The sequence below is a fragment of the Pongo pygmaeus genome, chromosome 11 (genome assembly GCF_028885625.2).
Source record: "Pongo pygmaeus isolate AG05252 chromosome 11, NHGRI_mPonPyg2-v2.0_pri, whole genome shotgun sequence".
NCBI classification, from domain to species: domain Eukaryota; kingdom Metazoa; phylum Chordata; class Mammalia; order Primates; family Hominidae; genus Pongo; species Pongo pygmaeus.
Window position 1 is genome coordinate 102,811,907 of NC_072384.2, and position 25,037 is coordinate 102,836,943.

General features: G+C 39.8%; 1 protein-coding gene and 1 pseudogene across 2 annotated transcripts in view; both read left to right on the plus strand.

The window, feature by feature from the left end:
- The window catches only part of BMPR2 (bone morphogenetic protein receptor type 2), a 196,854-nt gene that overhangs the window by 139,190 nt on the left and 32,627 nt on the right, over positions 1 to 25,037 (plus strand). For both annotated transcript variants that reach the window (XM_054479150.2, XM_063648353.1), the window contains exons 4-9: positions 4,875 to 4,985; positions 6,022 to 6,113; positions 9,985 to 10,215; positions 11,268 to 11,382; positions 21,682 to 21,842; positions 23,478 to 23,625. In XM_054479150.2, coding sequence (XP_054335125.1) covers positions 4,875 to 4,985; positions 6,022 to 6,113; positions 9,985 to 10,215; positions 11,268 to 11,382; positions 21,682 to 21,842; positions 23,478 to 23,625 — 858 coding nt within the window. The remainder of the gene's footprint in view (positions 1 to 4,874; positions 4,986 to 6,021; positions 6,114 to 9,984; positions 10,216 to 11,267; positions 11,383 to 21,681; positions 21,843 to 23,477; positions 23,626 to 25,037) is intronic.
- Positions 11,389 to 14,036, plus strand: LOC129032111 (large ribosomal subunit protein uL13-like; annotated as a pseudogene).

Consider the following 25,037-nt stretch of genomic DNA (forward strand, 5'->3'; position numbering starts at 1 on the left):
AAAGAAAATTCCAGAGACAAAAGTCCAAAGAGTGTTGCAAAGAAATGTTGGGTTATGATTCTCAGTGATGTTTTTAATGACACATAAGGTAGAAATGTATAGAAAAATAGGACATAGTTGACAAATTTGAAAAGATATTCAGAAGAATCTAACTCTGAATATGAAAAAGTTTTAGGAATACCTACACCAATTTATTTTGCATCTGTTTTTCTTTTTACAGGCTGTATGAGAGTGATTTTCTGTCCAAATAAGCCTCCTTAAAGGAGCTTATCAAGAAGTAAAGCATAACATTCTAGGGGATAAGTCATAGTTGGTTGTAGTTTAAGCAGCATACTTTTTAGTATCTCTTATTTTGAGTTGAAAAAAAGTAAGTACCCTGTATATAGTTAATCATTTTTAGTGTTTCCAAGATACTGCTCTTCTTTGTAGGCTATAAAAAGCTTTTGTTGCTTATATTAGTAACAAAAACAATTTTGCAAATGGAAACATTTCTAGAAACGTTACTATTTATATTAGTATTATATAAATTTATCCAATTTCCAGAAATTTGGGTAATGCTAAAATCACTTTCCAACAACTAAGACTAGGAAAATTGTCATTTCTATTTTGTAATAAAAGCTTGATAAAATACACATTAGTTAGCTATATACAATGTTCTCATAATTTAGTAAAAGCAAAAAAAAAAACCTAGAAAGCTAAATCTTAGTGGAAAAATCTTTATTATTAAATTTTCAAATGCACTAATTCTGTGCTTTTTATGTACAACATTTGGTTTTTCAGGTTTTTCCAAAATCTAACCTTTGTTACATTAAAATTTTAATATTTTATTTAATTGGTAATGTCCTTTAAAGAACATTAATCTAAATTTTCAATACTGAAATTTAAACATGTCCACATATTTAAGAATTAAAAACTAGATTTTTTAAAAGTAAAATTAGATTCCTTATCACTTCTCATTCCTAGTTGAATTCAAAATACATTTTTCAAATAAGTAATATGGTTCAGTTCTTTTGGGAATTATAACATTGGATATCTTAACTCATTTGCAGAGACAGTTTTATCCATAATGCCATATTAATATTACATTTAATATTTAATTTTATTTTTTATACAGAAGACTTAAGATAATCTTTATTAACTCATATTTACTTGAATTACACAAGAATGTAAGAACACATTTAAATATTCAGCCTTTCTCATTTGGATGTAGCAAAACTTAGTTTCATGTTAGACCTACGAATTTTTTTATTGTAACAAATATTTAAAGAAATATCAGTTTTCGGCTGGGCGCAGTGGCTTATGCCTATAATCTCAGCACTTTGGGAGGCCAAGGTGGGCAGATCACGAGGTCAGGAGTTCGAGACCAGCCTGACTAACATGGTGAAACCCTGTCTCTACTAAAAAATACAAAAATTAGCCGGGTGTGGTGGCGCATGCCTGTAATCCCGCTACTTAGGAGTCTGAGGCAGAAAAATCACTTGAACCCAGGTGGTGGAGGTTGCAGTGAGCTGAGATTGTACATCTGTGACATGGATAATATTCAGTGATAAAAGGAAATGAACTGCTAAGCCACAAAAAGACATGGAGGAACCTAAAGTACATATTGCTAAGTGAAAGAAGGCAGTCTGAAAAGTCTGTATATTGTATTATTCCAACTATATGACTTTCTGGAAAAGAAAAACTATAAGCACATAAAATATCCTTGTATAGTCATGAATCTATAAATTATTTAGTTTTGTGTGTGTGTATGTGTATGTATTGAAAATAGTTTATCTTTTAGGTTTAGCAAATTCTAAAATGAGGTTTTTTTTGTTTGTTTATTTGTTTGTTTGCTTTTGAGATGGAGTCTTGCTTTCTCACCCAGGCTGGAGTGCAATGGCATGATCTTGGCTCACTGCAATCTCTGCCTCCTGGGTTCAAGTGATTCTCCTGCCTCAGCCTCCTGAGTAGCTGGGATTACAGGCAAGCACCACCATGGCCAGCTAATTTTTGTCTTTTCAGTAGAGATGTGGTTTCACCATGTTGGTCAGGCTGGTCTCAAACCCCTGACCTTGTGATCCATCTGCCTCAGCCTCCCAACGTGCTGGGATGACAGGAGTGAGCCACCGCACCTGGCCTTAGTTTTTTTTTTTTTGATTGAAGTAAAATTCACATAACTTAGAATTAGTCATATTAAAATGTACCACTCAACACATTCACAGTGTTGTGCAACTATTACCTCTGTCTAGTTCCAAAACATTTTCATCACCCCACAAGGGAAACCCTGTATCTAATAAGTAGTCACTCCCTATTTCCTCCTCTCTCAGTCCCTGGCAACTACTAACCTGCTTTCTGTCTATGGATTTGGCCTATTCTGAGTATTTCATTTCAATGGAATCATAGAATATTCAACGTTTTGTAAATCCTTTGTAGGAATATACCACATTTTGTTTATCCATTCATCAGTTCATGAACATTTGTGTTGTTTCCACTTTTGGCTGTTGTAAATAGTGATGCTGTGAACATGCGTGTAGAAGTTTTTGTTTGAACACTTGTTTTTGGTTCTTTTTGATATATGCCTAGGAGTGGAATTGCTGGGTCTTATGGTGATTCCATGTTTAACTTTTTGAGGAACTCGCAAACTGTTTTCTACTGTATATTTACCATTTTATATCCCACTTGCAATGTACAAGAGTTCTAATTTATCCACATCCTTGCCAGCACTTTTTTTTTTTTAATTGTAGCCATGCCAATGTATGTGAAATAATATCTCACTGTGGTAAAATGAGTTTTATATGTAGCTTTTCTGCCTGTAACTTACTCTGTATGTTAAAAGGAGGCACAATGATCAATGTGTTAAAATCTATTAATATCTGAAAAATGGGCTGGGCACAGTGACTCACACCTGTAATCCCAGCACTTTTTGAGGCCAAAGTGGGCACATCAACTTGAGGCCAGGAGTTCAAGACCGGTCTGGTTAACATAGTGAAACCCCATCTCTACTAAAAATACAAAAAATTATCCAGGTGTGGTGCTACAAACTTATAATCCCAGCAACTCAGGAGGCTGAGGCACAAGAATTGCTTGAGTCTGGGAGGTGGAGTTTGCAGTGAGCTGAGATTGCACCACTGAACTGCAGCCTGGGCGACAGAGCAAGACTCTTTAAAAAAAAAAAAAAAAAAAAAAGAAAGAAAAAAGAAAATATAATAAATGGCCTGCAAATTAAGAGTATTTCAGTGTTGTTTCAACAGATCCTTCTATAGAAATATAGTTTAGACATTTTAATAAGCAACTTCTACTTAATTTGATTGAGACAAATAAATTCATTAACAGGAATGCCCATTAGAGGAACTCTTTGCTGTAGAGGCATCCTACTTTGCCATAGAAGCTTCTAATTTGAGTATAATATGCTTGATTTTGATTGAATATAAAGAATGAATAAAGATGCTGGCAGTCATCAAGCGCAGCTTCTGATGAGTATTACCAAACATTGCATAACTACGTCTAGTAAAACAATGAACAGCTCTTTCATAGGGCAACTCATTCTATTTTAGACAGGTCTGTTTATAAGCCATGCTTTTCTGTATGCTGAGCTGAAGGCTCTTATCCTTGAAGATACACTGATTGGAACTGGTTATTATTTCTTGGTCCAAATCAAGTCCATTTTTTGATGTGAAGACAGCTATCATATCCTCCCAAGTTTTCTTTTTTTTCCTCATCAGATGCTTTCAGTTCTTTCTACCCATCACAGTTCAGAGGTCTCATACCTTCATAGTTGTACTTGCTCTCTTTTGGATATGCTCTAGTTTGTGGCCATCCATCCTAAAGGGTATTTGCTCTAGATGCGACCTGACCCACAGAATGGAACTTAACACATAAAATGTTTACATGTTTGTGATAGCCCTGTGATTTACCTATGTGTGTTCCCATTCCATTCTGCAAGTGAGTAAACTTGGGCTCAGATAGGAGAAGAAACTTTCCTAAGGTCATATATTAAGTGGAAGAAGTGAGCTTCAAGTCCAATTCAGATTTAACTGCCTGCAAAGCCATGCTATTTTCATTAATAAAAATACCAATATTGATAAGTTTAACTACCATTTATTGTGTAGATAATATATGCTTTTTAAAAAAAACTTAATTTTTTTTTTTTTTTTAAAGAAATAGAGTCTCACTACATCACCCAAGCTGGAGTGCAGTGGTACAATTATGGCTCACTGCAGCCTCAAACTCCTGGGCCCAAGCAATCCTCCTGCCATAGCCCCCTGAGTAGCTGGGACTACAGGTGCATGCCACCATGCCTGACTAATTTTTTTTTTTTTAATTTGTTTTAATGCCTGGCATTTTGCTGTGTTGTCCAGGCTGGCCTTGACCTCGTGGCCTCAAGTGATCCTCCTGCAGCAGCCTCCCAAAATGTTGGGATTATAGGCATGAGCCACTGTGCCCAGCCAGATAATATATTGTTGACGTTGTATTAAGTACTTAGGCTGCCATCTAAATCTTACAGCTAACTTGGGAAATACAGAGTACTATTTTTATAAATGAGGAAATTGAGGATTTAAAACCAAATGTGATTCTAAAACTATTAGATTCTAAGACTCTTAATATTATACTATCCTGTCTAATCTGTTTCATGGTATTGTTGATGTTTTAATAATTAGGAGCACACCTACTTGGTGTTTCAGTGTTCCAAATCTATACGGAATAGTCTGTATGATTAAAAAATATAATTTGTAATTATCACATTTATTACTAATTTTTTCTTTCATTTCCTTTGATGCAAAAACATTACTAATTTGATTATACATGGGTACAGCCTTTCTAAAGGGCAGTCTGTCAGTATGTAACAAAATACTTTTTAAAAAAATAATGACATTTCAAAATTTGTTTTCTTTTAGGTCCACCTCATTCATTTAACCGAGATGAGACAATAATCATTGCTTTGGCATCAGTCTCTGTATTAGCTGTTTTGATAGTTGCCTTATACTTTGGATACAGAATGTTGACAGGTAAAAATTACCATTTTTTGTCCTATCGTTTATTAAACATGCAATTTAATCAATTTATTTGCTCCTTTTAAATTCCGTATGTTAACAAAAATAGTCTCAAAGTTATGCAAAATACACCCAGCCTCAGTAGTATCACGTATGGACAGTATTGTTTCATTTAAATTATCAGTCACTACCCCTTTCCATGCCACTGGATTATTTTGAAGCAAATCACAGATATCATATATCTATAAATATTTAATTAGATATTATATATCTATAAATATTATCTTTACAAGAGCTTTATTTTATTTTATTTTATTTTGAGATGGAATCTCGCTGTTGCCCAGGTTGGAGTGCAGTGGCGTGATCTCGGCTCACTGCAGGCTCCGCCCCCCGGGGTTCACGCCATTCTCCTGCCTCTGCCTCCTGAGTAGCTGGGACTACAGGCGCCCACCTCCTCGCCTGGCTAATTTTTTTTATTTTTAGTAGAGATGGAGTTTCACTGTGTTAGCCAGGATGGTCTCGATCTCCTGACCTCGTGATCCGCCCACCTCGGCCTCCCAAAGTGCTGGGATTACAGGCGTGAGCCACTGCGCCTGGCCAATACAGGAGCTTTAAGAACACATATCCATAATACCATTTTCACATCTGAAAAAATAACAGTAATTCCTCAGTATCATCAAATGTCAAGTTGGTTCTAATATACTTTAGGTTTGATGAATTGTTTAGGAAATCAGCATTCATTGATTCATTTGAATAACTTCTATACAATCTTCTTTAAAGTTTTTATAATATTGCTTAAGGTTTTAAACTTTTAAAGTAAGTCATCATGGAAGTGTCTCCCAGAATTTGGCTTTCATGCTATTCTGCATTCATCTTCATTTATAGGTGTTACCTAGTTTAGTAAATAGCTTTACTCCTATTGACATTAGGCATAAATCTTGCTGCTAATCTTTCTGCAGCTCTTCTTTTTAAGTGTAATATTATAAAAAGTGTAAAAAGATATTCATTTTAAGAAAACCATATATTAGTAACCTGTTTCCTGTTCCTATAGGAGACCGTAAACAAGGTCTTCACAGTATGAACATGATGGAGGCAGCAGCATCCGAACCCTCTCTTGACCTAGATAATCTGAAACTGTTGGAGGTAAGTTTGCCGTTAGATTATGGACTGTTGTTTCTACTGTGATACTAGACCTGGAACAGTGACTTCATTCAATCATTAAGACATTCATTCATTTATTTAACCCTTATTTACTAAATTACAATTTTTTGTCAAGGCCTATTCTAGGCACTGGGAACATAGGTGAACAATACAGATATGTCCTCTGGGGCTTCTATTTGAGTTGGGGAGTCTACAAACAGGTACAGGAATGTATAATATAATTGCAAGTAGTGGTAAGTGCTACGAAGAAAAGTACAGTGGATAAGAAAGTGATGAAAAGGGGGTTATTAAAGAAAATACGGGCCAGGCGCAGTGGCTCATGCCTGTAATCCCAGTACTTTGGGAGGCTGAAGCTGGTGGATCACCTGAGGTCGGGAGTTCAAGACCAGCCTGACCAACATGAAGAAACCCCGTCTCTGCTAAAAATACAAAATTAGCCAGGCATGGTGGTACATGCCTGTAATCCCAGCTACTCAGGAGGCTGAGGCAGGAGAATTGCTTGAACCCGGGAGGTGGAGGTTGCGGTGAGCCGAGATCGCACCATTGCACTCTAGCCTGGGCAACAAGAGCGAAACTCTGCCACAAAAAAAAAAAAGAAAGAAAAAGAAAATATGGCCAAGTGCAATGGCTCACGTCTGTAATCCCATCACTTTGGGAGGGCGAGGCAGGGGGATCACTTGAGGTCAGGAGTTCAAGACCAGCCTGGCCAACATGGTGAAACCCTATCTCTACTAAAATACAAAAATTAACTGGGAGTGGTGGCTCCTGCCTGTAGTCACAGCTGCTTGGGAGGCTGAGGCTAGCGAATTGCTTGAACCCAGAAGGTGGAGGTTGCAATGGCAATGAGCCAAGATCACGCCACTGCACTCTAGGTGACAGAGCAAGAATCCGTCTCAAAAAATAAAAAAGAAAAAGAAAATATATTTAGAAAGAAGTTGACCTTTGAGTACAGATTTGTACAGGGTATGAGAATAAAGACATGAAAGTTTGAGAAGAGTGTGCCACAAGGGATCCATAATAGACAACAAATAAATACTCCTTGTCTGCATATATTACATATTTTTATAGATACATAAGGCTCTTATATATAGAATTTAAGTTTCATTTGATGATATCTCAGAAGCTACATTAAAAGTGTTACCATGATGAGTGTTTCTATATTTATTGAGTGACTTGAAAACTATGGTCCCCAAACCAGAGACTATTAAATAATAGATATGATAGATTTGACTATATAAAAAATTATAAGCACTTTCTGTTTTGGGAGAGACATACCATAAACAAAGATAAAAGCCAAATTTGAAAAATAAATTTCAACATTTCAACATATAAGGGAAGACTTGATAAAGAACTGATATAAATCAAGACGAAAGAAACATTCTATAGCAAATGGACAAAAAGGCTGAGTGCTGTGACTCACACCTGTAATCCCAGCTCTTTTGGGAGGCCAAAGTGGGTGGATTGCTTGAGCCCAGGAGTTCAAGACAAGTCATGGGCAACATGGTGAAACCCCATTTATTTTGTAAAAAATACAAAAATTAGCTGGGTGTGGTGGCACATGCCTGTAGTCTCAGCTACTCGGGAGGCTGAGGTTGAAGGATCACTTGAGCCCAGGAGGTAGAGGTTGTGGTTAGCCTAGGTGACAGAGACACTGTCTCAAAAAAAAAAAAAAGGACAAAAGATATTAACTGCCAATTCACAAAAGAAGTAAGTGTGGCTAAGAAATGTACAGTAAGATGTCCAGTTTACAAGGCTGAAAGAAATACTAGTTAACCCATGGGATTTTAGCCATGATTAAGTGATAGAAACACTTCCAAACATTGCTGAATTAACTATATATTGATATAACCTTTTTAAAGGACACTTTGTATAATTTTGACTTGGAAACAGTGTATGAAACACAACATATATCCTTAAATAAATGATGGTAAATCCCTAACCTGTTTTAATAAAAAGTAAAAGCAATCCCCAGAAGCCAAAAATAACGAGAATGGGTTACATTTTGCTGGTTCTTTGTGTGTTGAGTAATTTTTTTGTATTCCGGATATTGTGAATATTGTACTGTGGAACACTGGACTCAAAAATTAGCTGGGTATCATGGCACACGCCTGTAATCCTAGCTACCCAGGAGGCTGAGGCAGGAGAATCACTTGATCCCGGGAAACGGAGGTTGCAGTGAGCTGAGACCGTGCCACTGCACTCCAGCCTGAGCGAAAGAGCAAGACTGTCTCAATAAAAAAAAAAAAGATTTTGTTGTTGTTGTTGTTTTAGTAAGCAATAAACTTGGTTGAACACATACCACAAACCTGTCTGGGGCAGAAGTTCAAATCTCAGTTCAGTTATTTTATCTTTTTTTTTTTTTTTTTTTTTTTTTTTTGAGATGGAGTCTTACTCTGTCATCCAGGCTGGAGTGCAAGGCACGGTCTGGGGTCACCGCAACCTCTGCCTCCCGGTTTCAAGTGATTCTCCAGCCTCAGCCTCTATATAGGGATCTTCATGCAAGTATTTAAGTCTCTACAAAAGTGACTACAGGCGTGTGCCACCACGCCCAGCTAATTTTTGTATTTCTAGTAGAGACGGGGTTTCACTGTGTTGGCCAGGCTGGTCTCAAACTCCTGACCTTGTGATCCACCCGCCTCAGCCTCCCAAAGTGCTGGGATTACAGGCGTGAGCCACCAAGCCCGGCCTCAGTTATTTTATCTTTAGCTGGAAACTCTCTTGTATATTCATTGGGTTTCCCTCTCTCTGAATTTCTCCTTTGTAGGGTTCTCCCCTCACTTTCTAGCAACTGTGACTGTCCAAAATATGTCCTGAGTTTCCCAAGGCCAGAACAATTTTCTGTTCTTTTTTCTTTTTTTTTTTTTTTTTTTTTTGAGAAGGAGTCTCACTGGGTCACCCAGGCTGGAGTGCAGTGGCGCGATCTCGGCTCACTGCAAGCTCTGCCTCTCAGGTTCACGCCATTCTCCTGCCTCAGCCTCCTGAGTAAGTGGGACTACAGGCGCCTGACTGTTTTTTTTTTTTTTTTTTTTTGTATTTTTTTAGTAGAGACGGGGTTTTACCGTGTTAGCCAGGATGGTCTCGATCTCCTGACCTCATGATCCACCCACCTTGGCCTCCCAAAGTGCTGGGATTACAGGCGTGAGCCACCGCGCCTGGCATCTTTTTTTTTTTTTTTTTTTTTTTTAATTGAGACAGTCTTGCTCTTTCGCCCAGGCTGGAGTGCAGTGGCGTGGTCTCAGCTCACTGCAACCTCCGTTTCCCGGGTTCAAGTGATTCTCCTGCCTCAGCCTCCTGAGTAGCTAGGATTATAGGCGTGTGCCATGATACCCAGCTAATTTTTGTATTTTTAGTAGAGACAGGGTTTCACCACTTTGGCCAGGCTGGTCTCGAACTCCTGACCTCAAGTATCTGCCCACCTCAGCCTCCCAAAGTGCTGGGATTACAGGCGTGAGCCACCACACCCAGCCTAGAATGATTTTCTTTAGCAATTTTAGTTCCACTGCACAGTGCTGATTTCAGCCTGCCCTCAGGCTAAAAGTCATAAAAATGGGTAGCTTGCCCCATGCCACTTTTTTCTCAAAGCCTTAATGCCTCTCAAGATCTATCTGCCTTTAGATCTTTTTTTTTTTTTTTAATTTTGTCCAGCATTTATAAATGTTCTCTATGGGCAGGCTGGGTCTGGTAGGAGCTTCATCAGCCATACTAGAACAGAATTTATTAATTTCTTGATAATGGAATAAACTGTAAGCAACAGAGAGCTGTAGCATTCTGTTTAAATTTGTACTTTATTATTTAGTAAATTTGATTGTTCAATTGTGATATTAATACCTTGCTTTCTTTAAAACACTTGCAGCTGATTGGCCGAGGTCGATATGGAGCAGTATATAAAGGCTCCTTGGATGAGCGTCCAGTTGCTGTAAAAGTGTTTTCCTTTGCAAACCGTCAGAATTTTATCAACGAAAAGAACATTTACAGAGTGCCTTTGATGGAACATGACAACATTGCCCGCTTTATAGTTGGAGATGAGAGAGTCACTGCAGATGGACGCATGGAATATTTGCTTGTGATGGAGTATTATCCCAATGTAAGTTCTTCATAAAAAATAAACTGAGGCCAGGTGCGGTGGCTCATGCCTGTAATCCCAGCACTTTTGGAGGCTAAGGCAGGTAGATCACTTGAGGCCAGGAGTTCAGGACCAGCCTTGCCAACATGGCAAAACTCCCGTCTCTACTAAAAATACAAAAATTAGCCGGGTGTGATGGCGCACATATGTAATTCCAGCTACTTGAGAGGCTGAGGCATGAGAATTGCTTGAACCCGGTAGGCGGAGGTTGCAGGGAGCTGAGATTGTACAGCTGTACTCCAGCCTGGGCGACAGAGCAAGATGCAATCTCAAAAAATAAAAAAAAATAAACTGACATTTATATTAGTTGTTAATCAGACTTCAGAGATGACCACTGTATTACAGATAGAGCATTGCTGACTCACAAACTGGATTATTAATGGTCTGCAATGAAATAAGGATCTCACACCAGAATGTGAATCAACTAATTATACTGTTTGTTTCGCTGTCTCCTCTTTCTGTTTTTCTCTTTTTTATTTAATTTTTTGATAACAAATTTTTCAATGAAAGAAGCAGTACTTTGATTGACATTCATTCTGATGCAACATTCTTTTCTCATCAGCAACTGGTAATAGTTTGTAGATAAGCACTTTGAGTGGCACCAATACATACATGAATATATTTACAAAATCCTTTTGTTTTCTACTTATTAACCATAACAATATAATTTGTATTCATACTGGTGAATGATACACTTTTCTATCTTAATTTGATCAAAGAATTGTTTAAAAGGAAATAATCATTCATAATTTTTAATATTGGAGACATAAAAATTGATAATGTTTAAATTCCCCTTTCCATCCCTTCCTCTCCTCTCTACATACAGAAATGTCATACTAACTCTTTCAAGATTCTGAAATGTAGTAGTTCGTTAGATCTTCATGGAATCCTAGCCTATTTGCAAATTCTTTATAAGGATGCTAATTTACTCTTCATGTTAAAGTGAGTTAATTCTACCCTTTTTCTACCCTTTTTTTTTTTTTTTTTTTTTTTGCATTTTTTCCTCTATATAGGGATCTTTATGCAAGTATTTAAGTCTCCACACAAGTGACTGGGTAAGCTCTTGCCGTCTTGCTCATTCTGTTACTAGAGGACTGGCTTATCTCCACACAGAATTACCACGAGGAGGTAAGATAGTCAATAGATGAAATTGACACTCATGTGGGTTCAAAATTCACAACAGGAAATTTTAATTATATCTTCAAAGTAAAAGTATAATTTATATTATTGGAGATTTATTATTAGTCAGTTGTTTGAAAGATTCAGCATGAAATGCATTTGAAATGTAACAGAAAGAGCTTTCCCATGCAGCTGCCAAGATGGCAGAGGGGCAGTCCTGGTGCTTGATAGCTGAGTAAAACTCCTGGGCTACCTGGAGGCTATCATGACCCAGCAGAGAAAGTAGTGGTCATGTCCTGTGAGGACATCAACATTTCTGGCAGTTTCTACAGAAACAAGTTAAAGTATCTAGCCTTCCTCTGCAAGCAGACAAACACCAACGCTTCCCAAGGACCCTACCATTTATGGGTCCCCAGCCACATCTTTTGGCAGACCACCTGCAGTAGGCTGCCCCACAAGACCAAGCAAGGCTAGGCTGCCCTAGATCACCTCAAGGTGTTTGATGGAATCCCCCTGCCATATGACAAGAAAAAGCAGATGGTGGTTTCTGCCACCCTCAAGGTTGTACGTCTGAAGCCTTGAAGAAAGTTTGCCTACCTGGGGCACTGGGCTCACAAGGTTGACTGGAAATACCAGGCAATGACAGCCAACATGGGGGAGAAGAGGAAGGTCTATTATCAGAAGATCTATTACCAGAAGAAAAACAGCTCATGAGGCAATGGGAAAAGGCCGAAAAGAACATAGAGAAGAACATTGACAAATACACGAAGTTCCTCAAGGCCCACAGACTCCTAGTCTGAGTCCAATAAAGACTGTTTATTCCTCATGCTTGTCCTGGTCTGCCCGTCCTCCATTGTTGCCATGGGGATGTAGGGGACCCAGAGGCAGCAGTCCAGGTGCCCTAGGCAGCCTGGGACTTACAAAGCTGGAGATAAGAGATGAATCTTAGTCACTGTCTTTCTATTAGGTTACTTTAAACAACTCTTAAGAGTTGTGCAGACATAATTTGTCTATGATGTACTTGTTTGCAAGAGGGTTTCATAAAATCATTAGTAAAAACAACCTGCTACTTCAGTTGGAATATTGGCAGCCTGGGCGCGATGGCTCATGCCTGTAACTCTAACACTTTGGGAGACCAAGGCAGGTGGATTGCTTGAGCTCAGGAGTTTGAGACCAGCCTGGGTAACATGGTGAAACCCTGTCTCTACAAAAAATATAAACATTAGCTGGACATGGTGGCATGCACCTGTAGTCCCAGCTACTTGGGAGGCTGAGCTGGGAGGATTGTTTGAGCCTGGGAGGTGAAGGTTCTAGTTAGCTGAAATCACACCACTGTATTCCAGCCTGGCTAACAGCTAGACTCTGTCTCAGAAAAAAAAAAAAAAAAGCAAATGTGAACTGGAACACTAATTGAAGAGGTTCCCTACCTTGTGAATGGGGAATCTGTTTATATTTCCTACCTCGTCATATACTGTACTCTGCAGCTGTTAGGATGTGAGAAAATGCCTGTGGGGACAGTATGAGCCTGGTGTTGTACAGGGTATTTATGGATGTGTGTAGGCTAGGAAGATATGCAACCAAGGGATTACAGCCATTGCATTCTCTTCCCTGTACTTTGTGGTAAGAAACAAATAAATTAATTTTAAAGAAAAAAGAAATATAACAGGAAGAATAAGAGAAAGAACTTTGGCTGGCATGGTGACTCATGGCTGTACTCCCAACACTTTGAAAGGCAAAGTGGATCTCAAGGATCACTTGAGCACAGGAGTTTGAGACCAGCATGGGCAACAAAGTGGGACCCTTTCTCTACAAAATATAAAAAAGTTAGCCAGATGTGGTGACATGCGCACATAATCTGAGCTACTTGGATGGCTGAGGTGGGAGGACTGCTTGAGTCCAGGAGGTCTAGGCTGTAGTGAGCTGTGTTCACCCCACTGCACTCCAGCCTGAGTGACAGAGTGAGACCCTGTCTCAAAAAACAAAAAAAAAAAAACAAAGAAAAAGAACTTCAAGACTTACAGGGGTCATTAAGAATTTAATTCTTGGCTGGGCACGGTGGCTAACGCCTGTAATCCCAGCACTTTGGGAGGCCGAGGCGGGCGGATCACAAGGTCAGAAGTTTGAGACCAGCCTGACCAATATGGTGAAACCCCGTCTATACTAAAAATACAAAAAATTAGCCAGGCATGGTGGCATGCTCCTGTATTCCCAGCTACTGAGGAGGCTGAGGCAGGAGAATCGTTTGAACCTGGGAGGCAGAGGTTGCAATGAGCCGAGGTCATGCCACTGCACTCCAGCCTGGGTGACAGAGTGAGACTCCCTCTCAAAAAAAAAAAAGAAATTCTTGTCCATTAATAATTTCTGAGTTGGGTGCAGTGACTCACATCTATAATCCCAACACTTTGGGAGGCCGAGGCAGGAGGACTGCTTGAGCCCAAGGGTTCAAAACCAGCCTAGACAACATAGTCAGACCCCCATCTCTACAAAAAAGTTTTAATCAGCTGGAGGTGGTGGCACACACCTGTGGTCCCACCTACTCAGGAGGCTGAGGTGGGAGGATAGCTTGAGCCTAGGAATTCTAGATTGCAATGAGCTATGATCATGCCACTGCACTTCAGCCTGGGTGACAGAGTGAGACACTGTCTCAAAAAAAAAAAGAAAAATGAATTCCTTTTCATACTCTGAACATTCTTCCTCCAAGATATACATGCAAGCATACTTAGAAAATGTTCTTTTCCAAAGATACTATCCACGGAGTAAACAACCTACAAATGAGAGAAAATATTTGCAAACTGCACATCCAACAAAGGTCTAATATCCAGAGTGTATAAGGAATTTAAACAATTGAACAAGCAAAAAACAAATAGCCAAATTGAAAAGTGGACAAATGACATGAATAGACACTTCCCAAAAGATGACATACAAGCAGCCAACAAACATATGAAAAAATGCTCCATATCACTAATCATCAGAGAAATGCAAATCAAAACCACAATGATATATACCATCTTACAACAGTCGGAATGGCTGTTAATGAAAAGTCAAAAAACAACGGATGCTGTTGAGCCTGGAGAAAGGGGAACACTTATACATTATTGGTGGGAGTATAAATTAGTTCAGCCACTGTGGAAAGTAGTTTGGAGATTCCTCAAAGAACTTTAAACAGAACTACCATTTGACCCAGCAATCCCATTACTGGGTATATATCCAAAAGAAAACAAATAATTCTACCAGAAAGACACAGGTCTTCTGTTTTTCACAGCACTATCCACAATAGCAAAGATATGGAATCAACCTACTTGCCCATCAGTAGTGGACTGGATATAAAAAAATGTGTTAAATGGCCGGTCGTGGTGGATTACGCCTGTAATCCCAGCACTTTGGGAGGCTGAGGTGGGCAGATCACCTGAGGTTGGGAGTTCAAGACGAGCCTGAGTCAACATGGAGAAACCCCATCTCTACTAAAAATACAAAATTAGCCGGGGGTGGTGGTGCATGCCTGTAATCCCAGCTACTCGGGAGGCTGAGGCAGGAGAATCTCTTGAACCCGGGAGGCAGAGGTTGTGGTGAGCCAAGATTGTGCCATTGCACTCCAGCCTGGGCAGCAAGAGTGAAACTCCATCTCAAAAAGAAAAAAGAAAAAATGTGTTACATATACACCATCGAATACTACACAGCCATAAAAATGAATGAAATCATATCCTTTGCAGCAACATGGATGGAGCTGGAGTAGGTTATGCTAAGCAGGAACAGAAAACCAAATACCACATTTTCTCACTTTATAAGTGGGACATAAACATCGGGTACTCATGGACATGAAGATGACAGCAGTAGAAACTAGGGACTACTAGAGTGGGGAGAGAGGGAGAGGGGCAAGAGCTAAAAAACTAACTGTCGGGGCCGGACGCGGTGGCTCATGCCTGTAATCCCAGCACTTTGAGGGGCTGAGGCGGGCGGATCACGAGGTCAGGAGATCAAGACCATCCTGGCTAACACAGTGAAACCCTATCTCTACTAAAAATACAAAAAATTAGCCGGGTGTGGTGGTGGGCGCCTGTAGTCCCAGCTACTCGGGAGGCTGAGGCAGGAGAATGGCATGAACCCAGTAGGCGGAGCTTGCAGTGAGCCGAGATCGCGCCACTGCACTCCAGCCTGGGCGACAGAGCAAGACTCTGTCTCAAAACAAAACAAAACAAAACACAACTACCTGTTGGGTACTATGCTCATTACATGAATAACAGGATCATTTGTACCTCAGACCTCAGCATCATACTATAAACCCAGATAACAAACTTGCACATGTACCCCTGAGTTTAAAATAAAAGAGGCCAGGTACCATGGCTCACACCTGAAATCCCAACACTTTGGGAGGCTGAGACGGGCAGAGAGCAACATGGTGAAACCCTGTGTCTACAATAGCCAGGCATAGTAGCATGCATCTCAGGAAGGTAAGGTGAAAAGATTGTTTGAGCCTGGGGGGCGGAGGTTACAGTGAGCCAAGATCTGGCCACTGCACTCCAGCCTGGGTAACAGACCAAGACTGTGTCTGAAAAATAAATAAGGCTAGGCGCGGTGGCTCACGCCTGTAATCCCAACACTTTGGGAGGCCAAGGCAGGTGGATCACGTGAGGTCAGGAGTTCGAGACCAGCCTGGCCAACATGGTGAAACCTCATCTCTACTAAAAATATCAAAAAAAAAAAAAAATTAGCCAGGCCTGGTGGCAGGTACCTGTAATCCCAGGTGCTCGGGAGGCTGAGGCAGGAGAATCAACAAGAGCGAAACTCCATCTCAGAAAAGTAAATAAATAAAAGAAAAAAATGTTCTTTTGATTCTAGGGCATTTTCAGACTTTATAAAGCCCATTTATGGACCTTAGGTTAAGAACCTCTTAGCTAGGCTATATTATATTTTCCTTGTATTAATTTTGTTTAAGTGAACTACAATGCATCATTAATTTTTTTAATTTTTAATTTTTGTGGGTACATAGTAGTGTATATATTTATGAGGTACATGAGTTTTGTTGTTGTTGTTTTTTGATTTTTTGAGATGAGTCTCACTCTGTTCCCCAGGCTGGAGTGCAATGGTGCAATCTCAGTTCACTGCAACCTCTGCCTCCCTGGTTCAAGCAATTCTCCTGCCTCAGCCTCCCAAGTATTACAGGCATGTGTCCAGCTAATTTTTGTATTTTTAGTAGAGATGGGGTTTCATCATGTTGGCCAAGATGGTCTCGATCTCCTGACCTTAGGTGACCCGCCCACCTCCGCCTCCCAAAGTGCTGGGGTGACAGGCATGAGCCAGCGCACCTGGCTGGCTTTCATTTTCAAAGTCACCTCATTGTCCATCATGCCAGTCAGCAGGGAAAAGTAAGGGAAGGTAATAGGAACTGTCCCTTTCTGTCTCCAGAAGTCCCACTCCTATGCTTGTTTGTTTCCCAGAACCTAGTCCACACTTAGCTCCAAAAGAGGCTGGGAATATAGTTGTTGATGTTGTTGTTTCCTGCTTGCATTGCTGCCTCAAATAATATTGGGTTCTGTTACTAGGTAGGAAGAAAAAAATACATTGTGGGGATCAGCCTTTGCTCGTGTTTCAGAGCTATGTAGTTATATTCCTTGTCGTAACTGTGGTCTTCCTCACCTTTCATGCATATTTTTACTAGTTGTTCAGAGCATCTTTTTTTTTTTTTTTTTTTTTGAGACGGAGTTTAGCTCTTGCTGCTCAGGCTGGAGTGCGATGGCGCGATCTCAGCTCACTGCAACCTCCGCCTCCCGGGTTCAAGCAATTCCCCTGCCTCAGCCTCCCGAGTAGCTGGGATTACAGGCATGCACCACCACGCCCAGCTAATTTTGTATTTTTAGTAGAGATGGGGTTTCTCCATGTTGACTCAGGCTGGTCTTGAACTCCCAACCTCAGGTGATCCGCCCGCCTCAGCCTCCCAAAGTGCTAGGATTACAGATGTGAGCCACAGCGCCCAGCCTGGAGCATCTCTTTAATACGTTTGCTTTCTCACTTTGTTTCAATATACACCTCACCTCATAGACACCCCAAAGTTAGCTTTGCTATAATTGTGTCTTTGTGCTTTCTTCTACCCTCATCCCTTGCTACATTTCCTTGTCATATTGTAGCCCTGACATTATTTTTTCAGTCTCTCTGACATCTTTAGTGAAGAGAACTTTAATATATCAGTTTCTTATATCTTTGTTTCATTGTATATTAGCATGGATCATCTTTTCTAGCTGATGCTTCATGTATAAATAATTTCTCCTGAATAATTTATCAGTTCATTTGTCTTGACATCTTGCTTCTCCTAAATACAGAATTGTCCAAAGTATTGCCTGTGTCAGCAACTTGATGCACTTGCTGTAGTGCTTTAGCACATTAACCATTGGTCTGTGTCCACTTAGCTCTTAAATATTATACTGCCTTTAAAAAGTTGGCTTAGCACAGAACTTAAAATACCATCCTAATCTCCCTTTTCAAGGCTTGCATAATTTAGCAAGGTTTCAAGTCAAATGTAGGCTGAAAAGAATGATTGCCATCAGATGTAAGTTTTATTTAAACAGAGCTGTTACTCTGAAACATTAGCTAATGTTACCACTAAATAAGGGTAATACTTACCTTTTTAAAAACTAAGTACATAGATGCTGCTGTTGCATATAAATATAGTAGCTATTTGAATTTATGGGATTTTTTTTTTTTTTGGAGTCTCACTCTGTTGCCCAGGGTGGAGGGCAATGGCATAATCTCGGCTCACTGCAACCTCCGCCTCCTGGATTCAAGCGATTCTCCTGCCTCAGCCTCCCAAGTAGCTGGGATTACAGACGCCCACCACCATGCCGGTCTAATTTTTTGTATTTTAGTAGAGACAAGGTTTCACCATGTTGGCCAGGGTGGTCTCAAACTCCTGACCTCAGGTGATCCACCTGCCTTGGCCTCCAAAAGAGCTGGGATTACAGGCATGAGCCACTGTGCCTGCCCAGAATTTATGTTTTTTACCTGATTATTTAAAAAATATTCCCTGGCCGAATGCAGTGTCTCAAGGCTGTAATCCCAGCACTTTGGGAGGCCGAGGTGGGTGGATCACGAGGTCAAGAAATCGAAACCATTCCGGCCAACACGTGAAACCCTGTCTCTACTAAAAATACAAAAAAAATTAGCTGGGCGTGGTGGCGTGCGCCTGTAGTCCCAGCTACTCGGTAGGCCGAGGCAGGAGAATCGCTTGAACCTGGGAGGCAGAGGTTGCAGTGAGCTGAGATTGCTGCCACTGCACTCCAGCCTGGGCGATGGAGCGAGACTCCATCTCAAAAAATAAAAAAAAAAATAAATAAATAAATAAATAATATTCCCAAGTACAGATGTTTCTTGACTTACAATGGGATTACATCCCAATGAACTGATTATAAATTGGCTGGGCATGGTAGTTCATCCCTGTAATCCCAGCACTTTAGGAGGCTGAGGCAGGAGAATCAAACTCCTGAGCTCAGAAGTTTGAGACCAGCCTCGGCAACATAGTGAGACCCCGTCTCTACAAAAATAAAAGAAATTAGCTGGCTGTGGTGGCATGCACCTGTAGTCCCAGCTATTTAGGAGGCTGAGGTGGGAGGATTGCCTGAGCCCAGGAGGTCGAGACTGCAGTGAGCCAAGATCATGCCACTGCACTCCAACCTGAGCAATAGAGCGAGACCCAGTTTTATTTATTTATTTATTTATTTATTTATTTTTGAGATGGAGTCTCGTTCTGTCACCCAGGCTGGAGTGCAGTGGCGCGATCTCCGCTCACTGCAAGCTCCGCCTCTCGGCTTCATGCCATTCTCCTGCCTCAGCCTCCAGAGCAGCTGGGACTACAGGTGCCCACGACCACGCCCAGCTGATTTTTTGTATTTTTAGTAGAGACGGGGTTTCACCATGTTGGCCAGGATGGTCTCGATCTCCTGACCTCGTGATCTACCTGCCTCAGCCTCCCCAAGTGCTGGGATTACAGGTGTGAGCCACCACGCCTGGCCAGAGACCCTGTTTTAAAAAAATGAAAGAAAAGAAAAAAAAATCATAAGTTAGAAATATTGTAAGTTGAAAATGCATTTAATACATTTAACCTACTGAACATCATAGCTTAGCCTAAACTATCTTAAATATGCTCAGAACACTTATATTAGCCTACAGTTGGCCAAATCATCCAATACAAAGTCTACTTTATAAGAAAGGATTGAATATCTCATGTGATTTATTGAACACTGTTTTGAAAGTGAAAAAAAGGAATGAAGTATGGTTTCTACTGATTGTTTACTGCTTTCCTACCACTGTAAAGTTGAGAAATCATAAATCAAACCATCTGTAAGTGAAAGATCATCTGTATGCCTATACTATACTATTTTTACTTGAAGTGCTCTTTCACTGAATTCTATTCTTCCCAGCATATTCAGATATAACTTTGTTATTTAGAGTAGAAATTTGGTAGTAAGGAATTATACTGTTATTACTTATTCAGCTGTTTGTTGCTTCTGAATAAGGAAGAATTGAACCTATTTATTTATTTATTTGTAATAAGATCTCCCTATGAATTTTTTCCATATTATAATAGCAACGCATGCTTATTACCAAAGAAATATCTGACCAAAAAAATAGATATAGACAACTCAGACTTCACCAGAAAATTACTGTTAAATAGTTTGTATATAGTCTTTCATGTCCTTGGGAGGGCAGGGGGATAGCACTGGTAATATATATGTATAAATATCCATAGATTGACTATTTTTGGTCAGGTTTTAAAAATACATATAACTAATATCTTGTTGTGCTTTCCTTTGAGATATTTGCCTACTGCAGTGTTCTGCCCAGGGCAAAATTATTGTATGTTCTACCCTCCCTCCACACCCAAATAAAGAAAATTAAAATGAGTACAGAGGGGAGTTTAAAAGGGAAAACTTCTCTCAAAAGGGCAGTCTATAGTTCTACCCATTGATTTGGTATTATTATATAAATATATTCCAATGTTTCCATGAGTTTTCCTATATAAATATTAGCTCAAGATTGTACGACATATACTTATGTTGTGGCTTTATCCAGAGTAAGAAATGCAGCTCTTGCAGGAATTGTGTAGGAGCCAAGTTAATACAAGCTTTGGAAGACTGGAGAACAGGAAGTGGGTAAGGGAGGAAATGAGAAAGAAATCAACTCTTAGGTGAAGAAATTGGTAACTCCTATTTTTTCTTCAAATTGTACTGTTGCTTAATTTTTTTACATCAAGGATTATTATTATTATCTATAGTTTCATTATTGGTGAAATTGCATTTGAATGCTCGTTAATGAGAGTAATACATCTGAATACTGAGTCTATTTGTGCCAAAATACAAATCCTCAGTAAATGTATTGACTTTGTTCTGATTGCTCTGTTTTTCTCTATACCTAAGCAGATATTTTAAATTTCAGAAATTGTGCTATAGAATTTTTTTTCAGTTCCAGAGCTATGGTTTTATTTAATACAAGGTTTATATAAGATTTCCTTATAGAGAAGAAAAATATAATATACTTATATTTGGTGAGAGGCTTAGGTTAGATTCATTCTTTCAGTCAGCAATCATTTACTGGGTGTCTACTCAGTGCCAAGCCTTTTAAAGTCAGGTAAAAGATGTTCTCTTTCTGCCTTCGTGGAGCCTGTAGTCCTATGATAAGGATAAAAAAGCAATAGAAGGAGCATAACACTACTTTGCTTCTGTAAAATCAGAAAAACAAGTTTTCATATCTTGGTGAGAGATACCACTTCCTCCACTTGTTTTTCCAAACCATTGTAAAACTATTTCTGGTTAGATTTGAAAAGCTGAGGTGGGCTTAGAGATATGGCTAAACCTCAGGGCAGAACTGGAATGTGCTGTCACAGATTTGATCTGTTAAGCCATAGGAGAGCAGTTTAAGATTTACGTTAAAATTTTGGAGCTCCATTAGTTTTTCACTGATACTTATTTTAGACAAGCAGACTTTTTTTTTTGATGTTTATACCAAATATTCCTTTCTGTATTGCCTCCTTTTACAGCCCTATACTATAAATGAAGAGAAAAAACAAGTGCGTGTTAGAATCTGAAGCGGCAGCATGTTTGTTAGTTTTAGTTAATGTTTAACTATACATGCAACAGGAGTTATATTATAAAATATACTAGAAAATAGTGATGAGTGTGAGTTGAAATTTCGATTTCTCTTTTTTTGTTATTAGAAAATTAGTGGGCAGAAAAATAACACTACTTCTATATTTATGTATGTTCATTTCATGATCAATAGTCCCTTTTACTCATTGATAAATATTTGAAATTATCCAAACAGATCATTATAAACCTGCAATTTCCCATCGAGATTTAAACAGCAGAAATGTCCTAGTGAAAAATGATGGAACCTGTGTTATTAGTGACTTTGGACTGTCCATGAGGCTGACTGGAAATAGACTGGTGCGCCCAGGGGAGGAAGATAATGCAGCCATAAGCGAGGTGAGTGTATACAAAAGGTATCACACTGATGTACTTTGAAATGATAATGAATTTAATTAAAACATCTACTGGCCAGGTGTGGTGGCTCACGCCTGTAATCCCAGCACTTTGGTAGGCCCAGGCGGGTGTATCACCTGAGGTCAGGAGTTCGAGACCAGTTTGGCCAACATGGTGAAACCCCATCTCTACTAAAAATACAAAAATTAGCCGGGCGCAGTGGCACGCACCTGTAATCCCAGCTACTCGGGAGTCTGAGGCAAGAGAATCGCTTGAACCCAGGAGGCGGAAGTTGCAGTGAGCTGAGATTGTGCCACTGCACTCCATCCTGGGTGACAGAGTGAGACTCAGGACAATTATCCTCATATACTGCCAATTATAGAATACTAGGAATTACAAAATTAGGAAATATAAAAGACATCTCATAAAGGCCTTTGTAAAGTTCATCAGTTTATTTTGGAACTCACTGCCATTCCAAGTCATTTTTACAAGCATTAGGAACAAATTTGTAGGAACGGATTTTTGAGGCAAGGGTAAATAAAGTTACCAAGTTTAAGATAACACAGTCCACCTTCTGGTAATCACTATTACAGTGTGGAACATATCCTTCCCAACTTTGTTCTCTGCATTCATATATACTTGTCTGTGCACAACATATATGTATTTTTGTGATTTTAAAAATTTATTTATTTATTTATTTTGAGATGGAGTTTCACTTTTGTTGCCCAGGCTGGAGTGCAATGGTGCAATCTCAGCCCACTGCAACCTCTGCCTCCCAGGTTGAAGCAATTCTCCTGCCTCAGCCTCCTGAGTAGCTGGGATTATAGGCATGTACCACCATGCCCGGCTAATTTTTGTATTTTTAGTAGATACGAGGTTTCTCCATGTTAGTCAGGGTGGTCTTGAACTCCTGACCTTAGGTGATCCACCCGCCTTGGCCTCCCAAAGTGCTGCAATTACAATTGTGAGCCACCACGCCCAGCTGTTTTTTTTTTGTTTGTTTGTTTTTTTGAGACGAAGTCTCTCTCTGTCGCCCAGGCTGGAGTGCAGTGGCGTGATCATGGCTCACTGCAAGCTCCACCTCCCGGGTTCACGCCATTCTCCTGCCTCAGCCTCCTGAGTAGCTGGGACTACAGGCACCCACCACCATGCCTGGCTAATTTTTTATATTTTTTTAGTAGAGACGGGGTTTCACCGTGTTAGCCAGGATGGTCTCGATCTCCTGACCTTGAGATCCGCCCACCTCGGCCTCCCAAAGTGCTAGGATTACAGACGTGAGCCACTGCACCCAGCCACCCAGCTGTATTTTTGTGAATTTTAAAAAATATTAAGTTGTATACATATTGTTTTGCAATTTTCTCACTGTATCTTATAGATTATTTATGTTGATATACATAGGAAAGTCTAGCTCATTCTTTTTGATTGATTAATAGTATTCACTAAAATGGATTTACCACTGTTTAATTATTCAGGAAGGGCATTTTATAGGTAAAAAATAAGTTATAGAAAGGTTTAATGACATGGTTAGGGTCAAATAACATTGACATGACTAAGATTTACATATAACTTCTGATCTAATGTCTGTTCTTCAGAATATGCTACATTCTCTCTCTAAAAAATATCACTCTAATTTATCAGGTTGGCACTATCAGATATATGGCACCAGAAGTGCTAGAAGGAGCTGTGAACTTGAGGGACTGTGAATCAGCTTTGAAACAAGTAGACATGTATGCTCTTGGACTAATCTATTGGGAGATATTTATGAGATGTACAGACCTCTTCCCAGGTAAAAACTACTGTCAAAAGTTGATATTTTTTGAAGTGAAGCAGTTATATCTTCTTTCTCTACCTATAGTACCTAACTCAACTTTTATGTAAGAATCTTTTTACTTTCGTTTAAACCTTTAGTTCATTGCTATCTAGTGTTTAGAAACATTATTAGCAGCAGGATGCAAATGAGGAATTTTTTTTTAGAGTACTCCAGGTTTTCATCTGAGTGCAATTTAATTAATTGCCAGTAATAGCTTATCTAATTGTATTTTGTTTGGTCTCTGATTGCTTTAGCAGTCAACATTTTCCTTATGCACCATCTGAGTGTTTGAGACAAGGTACACTTAGGATGTTTCCTGAGTTGAACCCATAAGGAATTAGAAGCAATGAATTATTTGTAAACACTTTTTCCTTTTCTTTTTTTTTCATGCTCCGTTTCTTCCTTCCTTCCTTCCTCTTCTCCTCTCACCTTATCTCCTTCCCTTCCTCCTCTTTTCTCTTTTTCCTTCCTTTCAATGAAAGAATACTCATTGGCCAGGTGCGGTGGCTCATGCCTGTAATCCCAGCACTTTGTGAGGCCGAGGCTTGCGGATCACCTGAGGTCAGGAGTTCGAGACCAACCTGACCAATATGGTGAAACCCCGTCTCTACTAAAAATACAAAAATTAGCCAGGTGTGGTGGCATGCACCTGTAATCCCAGCTGCTCGGGAGGCTGAGATAGGATAATCACTTGAACCTGGGAAGCAGAGGTTGCAGTGAGCCAAGATCTCGCCGTTGCACCCCAGCCTGGGCAACAAGAGCAAAACTCTGTCTCAAAAAAATTAAAAAAGGCCTGGTGCGGTGGCTCACACCTGTAATCCCAGCACTTTGGGAGGCCAAGGCGGGCGGATCACGAGGTCAGGAGTTCGAGACCAGCCTGGCCAATATGGTGAAACCCCATCTCTACTAAAAATACAAAAATTAGCCAAGCATGGTGGCGAGCACCTGTAGTCCCAGCTACTCGGGAGGCTGGGGCAGAGGAATTGCTTGAACCCAGTAGGCGGAGGTTGCAGTGAGCCGAGATCACGCCATGGCGCTCCAGCCTGGGTAACAGAGCAAGACTCCGTCTCAAAAAAAGAGTAAGAATACTCATTTAAGTGAATGTTTGAGGCTTACTTGAAATAGCCAAATGAATTTATAGTTTTCCCTTCTTAGGGATTACATCATTGTAGTATCATCTAAAAACTTTAACTATAAATCTGGCATTGCATTCTTCTAGGTGCTATACAGATGATTTGATCTGTGTGGCCACTGTCTTTTAGGAGTAACACCATTAAAAGCATAGAAAAAGGAACTAGCATTGGACAAATTTATGAAATAGAGCTATTTAATTTAAAAAGATTAATAGTGGAGTTGAATTGTTTGGCTTTAAAGACATTAGGCATTAC